The sequence below is a fragment of the Triticum dicoccoides genome, chromosome 1A, assembly GCF_002162155.2.
Source record: "Triticum dicoccoides isolate Atlit2015 ecotype Zavitan chromosome 1A, WEW_v2.0, whole genome shotgun sequence".
In the NCBI taxonomy this organism is placed as follows: domain Eukaryota; kingdom Viridiplantae; phylum Streptophyta; class Magnoliopsida; order Poales; family Poaceae; genus Triticum; species Triticum dicoccoides.
The window spans coordinates 570,694,410-570,699,236 of NC_041380.1; the positions used below are offsets into that span (position 1 = coordinate 570,694,410).

General features: G+C 61.3%; 1 protein-coding gene across 1 annotated transcript; it reads right to left on the reverse strand.

The window, feature by feature from the left end:
- Positions 1-2,453: 2,453 nt before the first annotated feature.
- LOC119355687 (aldehyde oxidase GLOX1-like) lies at positions 2,454-4,475 on the reverse strand. The gene has a single exon (XM_037622536.1). It carries the CDS (start codon positions 4,473-4,475, stop codon positions 2,601-2,603), a length of 1,875 nt encoding a protein of 624 aa, XP_037478433.1. The 3' UTR covers positions 2,454-2,600.
- Positions 4,476-4,827: the final 352 nt, after the last annotated feature.

Consider the following 4,827-nt stretch of genomic DNA (forward strand, 5'->3'; position numbering starts at 1 on the left):
CGTTACACACAAATCTCCAAACTCGATGGGACCGAATCATGAAACTCAGTCAGACCGATTTAGTTCAAAATGTGAACATTAGGCTTTTTGGTGGGACCGACATGTCAACACGGTGGGACCAATTTCATTAGGGTTAGGGCATAACGTAATCTCGGTGAGACCGATTACACAAACTCGATGGAACCAATTTTGGTAATAAGCTAACCAGATAGTTGGTTAGGCAAACTCGGTGGGACTGGATCGCTCATTTCGGTGAGACCGAAACGTTACGAAAGGGAAACATAGAGTTTGCATTGCGAACTCGGTGGAACCGATCGCTCATCTTGGTTGGACCGAAACGTTACGAAGGGAAACAGAGAGTTTGCAATCCCATCTCGGTGAGACTGCGATCCCTATCGGTGAGACCGAAGTGACTAGGGTTTCTGGCAGTGGCTATGTCAAGTGAACTCGGTGGCGCCGGATAGATCAAATCGGTAGGGCCGAGTTTGACTTTTGGTTTGGGACATATGTGGATATGAGAAAGTGGTTGAGGGATTTTAGAGCATATCACTAAGCATTTTGAGCAAGCAAGCGAATAAGCAACACCTCATCCCCTTTTAATAGTATTGGCTTTTCCTATGGACTCAATGTGATCTTGGATCACTAAAATAAAAATGTAGAGTCTTGAGCTTGAGCCAACATGTGTCCTTAGCATTTTGAGGGGTCCACGTTCCTAATCCATGCCATGTCAGTCCTTGAACTTTCTGAAATGATCATCTTGAAATAGCATGTTGTTAGTAATTACCAAAACCATCCAGGAATAGTTGCACTTTCAACCACTCGCTGCGAACAATGAAGGCGACCAACCCCACACCCGGTTCGTACAAGGACAACCAAACACAACAACACAACTACGACACAAAAAGCCTACCCAACATCGAGCCCCTCGCCGCGTCTCGTCTGACACTGAAGACCTCAGAAGAACGGGGACTCCAGCTTCCTTGGATTAGCCAGCGATGACCGTACATGGCGCCGGAGGAGAAAGATCCGGGCAGCGGTGAACACCGGAGGAGCGCATCATGGGACCTCGAGTCTCCCAGCACAATGCTCCCAACAGAGTAACAATCTCAAAGACGTTGCCATCGTGCCGATCCTATGGATTAAGGCTTTCGCCCCGGAGACAGCTGCCAATACGAGGTCGCGAGGAAGACGGCTTTGCACTCGGCGAAGCCTCCAGGAAGGTGAATGACACCCGCAGGTGCCATCAACGCTGGTCCGGCCACAACCGAACATGATTTTCATCTGTAGCGCTGCACATCTCCACGTCTCCAAGATCCCGACTAGTCCCGATCAGATGCCTCGCACCACCGTCACCGCAACAACTTACCATCGAAGCCCCCCTCACTGCCGAGGGAACAAGCCTAAAGCCATCACCTTCAACATCGACTAGGAGCCGCAGCAACGACCGAGCGGTGCAAAGCCAGTTCCGCCACGGTGGCCTTCACCCGCGCCAGGGGATTGCTACCAGAATGGATCTGACCCGCACCTCCGACCACACACCGGCACCCACACCGCCGAGGCATCGCCGCACGCCTCACACGGCAGCAACCGAACGCTCGTTGCCCGCCAAGACCCTTCCTGGCAAGGCCTCGCAGCGCCGCTGCCGCCATGGCTGCGCTCGCACCGCCGCCACCGCCCATGCCGGTGCACCACCTACACCCTCCATGCTGCTACGCTCCACGCAAGGATCCAGAGACAACCGCCGCACTCCCTGTCGTGAGCATCCCATGGATGCCGGTGAGCGCCGAAGACGCACCAGATCCGGGCCGAGATCCCTTGATCCGCGCTCCGCGCTTCGGGCGCCGCCAGCCAGCACCACCGACCCGCCGCTAGCCATCCACGGCCGGGAGCGAGTCGCTGCGGCGCCACCAGCCGCCTGCACCACCATTGTGCCCAGCGGCCATGGAGACCCAGCGTCACCACGCCTGAAGGTAGCAGCGATCAAATCCCGACCGGCCAGATTCAGATCCGGGACGAGCCGAATAGGACGAAGCCTGTGGCACCGGCCGCCGCTGCCACAGGCAGCACCACCGGACGGGGTTGCGCCACCACCACAGCCACCGCGTTGAGCCGCCGTCGGAACTTCGCTGCTCCATGCCGCCAAGCTTCACCCGACGAAGAGCGCCACGCCATGGCTAGAAGGAGGGGGGCCGCGCCGAGAAGAGACCCCGCCGCCACCGGCGCTGCCAGGGCTTTGCCCGGCAGCGGCCATCGGCGGCGGCGAGGAGGAGGGAAGGGACGGGGGGCGGCCGGCGGCGGAGTTCTAGGGTTCCCCCCGTGTTGCCTCAATGAGGGACGTGGGGGTCGGGAAGATCGTGAGATGCGCGGATGCGGCTAGGATGGGTCGGAAAAAAAACTTTGCCTTAGGAAACTTTAAAAACATGAATTACTAGTGTGAGCATAAATAGGGCCATTAATTAGATATCTCGGTGCTACGGGAGTAGAATTTAAATCCGCGCCTGCTATTATTATGTACTTACAAGGATTGAAATGAATTAATAATAACCATGCATGCATCTAATTAATAGGGCGGACGCACGCACAATGCGCAATGCGCGGGGTCACTGTATCTTGACCCATACGGCGACGCTGGGCACGTCCTTGGCGAGGACGTAGATGAGGTAGTAGGCAGGGGGCGCGAGCTCGGGCTTGCCGGGCGCGTCGACGGTGATGGCGTAGCCCTGGGGGTCGGCGATGAAGGAGGTGACGGAGAGGATGAGGAGGCGTTGGTTCATGGAGTAGCCGTGCGTGGTGAAGGGCGGCGCGTACATGGTGACCATGACGTCGGTCTCCACGACGGGGTCGAGCGGGGTGCGGAACCTGAAGGTGTACTTGGCCCCGTAGCGCATCCCCTCCCTGGGCAGCGAGTGGGGGTCGATGGCGGGGCGGTTGGCGACGTGCCTCCTCCCGTCGAGGTAGGGCGGGGTGAAGCGCTCGACGCGCACCTCGGTGGGGAAGTCGACGCCGCTGAAGTTGTAGCCCGAGTTGGTGTTTCCGCCGGCCACGAGCACGGTGGCGTCGGGGAGCACGGCGGCGGTGGAGTGGTAGACGCGCGAGATGGTGGACGGCGTGAGCGGCCGGAAGCGGGACCCCTGCGGCGCCGACGGCGAGTAGAGCAGCGGCGAGCGCACGGGCTGGCGCGCGAAGCCCCACCCCCCGCACCCCTTGGCGGCGCCGTTGAGCAGGAGCAGCTCGCCGTTGGGGAGGATGAGCATGTCGCCCATGACGCGTTGCACGGGCATTTCCTCCGTGGCCCACTGCGCGTCCTGTTTGACGAGGTTGATGCGGCCGCAGTCCTTGAGCGCCGGTCCGTACTGGCCGATCTCGCCGACCTTGAACGCCGTCTTGTTGGCGCCGCCGCAGATGATGACCTCCGGCTCCAGTTCGGGGCCTCCGTGGAGCTGCCTCCCGCGGAGGTCGAGCGGGAGCATGGCCGACATGGCGGACGCCGGGTAGTTGCGGGCTCCGCCGGGGAGCGGCGGGATGTCGCGGATGACGATCTCGGAGCGGTGGTCGAAGATGATGCCGCGGTCGTTGGCGAAGATGAAGAGGTTGCCGTCGGGAAGGAGGTTGACGAAAGGGTAGAGGTTGTTCTCCACGTCGTCGGTGGTGTCCCGGAGCAACGCGAGCGGCACGGACTGGTGGTTGAACATCCCGGGCTTGGGCAGGTGCTCGAAGGAGAATGCGCGGCGGCCGCCGAAGATGGCGAAGCGGCCATCGGGGAGCACCTGCTGGGTGGCGTACCACCGCCCTTCGAACAGGCTATATGGGTGCTCCTTCCAGTCACAGGTGTGGCAGGGCGAGAGGTAGCGGACAGTCCTGTCGCCCTCGAAGTAGCCCCCGGACTGCACGAGGTTGCCGTCCGCGTCGAACCCCCCGGCGGAGCACCAGGTGTCGGTGAGGATCTTGAGGGGCCGGACGGCGCCGGTGGTGTAGTCGAACTCGACGGCGTGCGCCCAGCAGTCGGTCTTGTGGCGGCGCGGGTCTACGCGGCAGTTGTCGAACCTGAGGCGCATGAGGGAGCGCCCCGTGGTGGCGGTGTCGAACATGATGGCGCGGCCGTGGCGCATGATGGCGAGGTGCATGGCGGAGACGCCGGAGTTGTCGCTGACGATGGTCCACGCGCCGTCGGGCTTGTCGTCGCGCACGGTAACTTTGATAGTCATGGTATCATGGGACGCCTTGCTGGGCTCGCCCAAGGGCGGCACGCGCGTGAGCCCCATGGTGTTGGGCTGCGCCGCGCCCGTCTCCTTCCGCTCCGTGCGGGGCGGGGGCGGGCTCTTGGTCGCCCCGCCGCCGAACGGGTCCAGGTAATCGCTCTCCGGGCGCCCGCCGAAGATGTTGAACGGGTCGAAGAGGGCCTCGACGCCGAGGAAGGAGGCGAGGAGCGCCATGGCGAGCACGCCGGCGCGGAGGAGGGAGGAGGACCGGGCCATGTCGCCTCCTTCCCCGATGAGCTCGGCCGACCTCCTCGTTCTTGATTGGGACGGGACGGGACCTGCGTATAGCTCCGCGTGGCGTTGCCGACGACGGTAGCTCCGGCCGGCAAGCGCGTGCGGCTGACTGAGCTAAAATTGGGTCGCCGCGCGTGGCCGTTCTCCATTAATAGCGCGGGAGCGTGCAACGACGACGCGCACGTTCAAATATAGCCGCTTATTAGCTTTTGTGCGTGTTTGTTCTGCGGTTTCGACTTTCGAGACGCGGCTGGGCGGGCCTCAAGTGGACGTGGTTGGTTGAGGGACCTGAAAGTAGCGGGCCGTTCATGGGCCGTTCATTAACCAAGATTTA

Coding starts and splice junctions, on each gene's coding strand:
- LOC119355687 (XM_037622536.1), bottom strand. CDS start 4,475: ATGGCCCGGTCCTCCTCCCTCCTCCGCGCCGGCGTGCTCGCCATGGCG.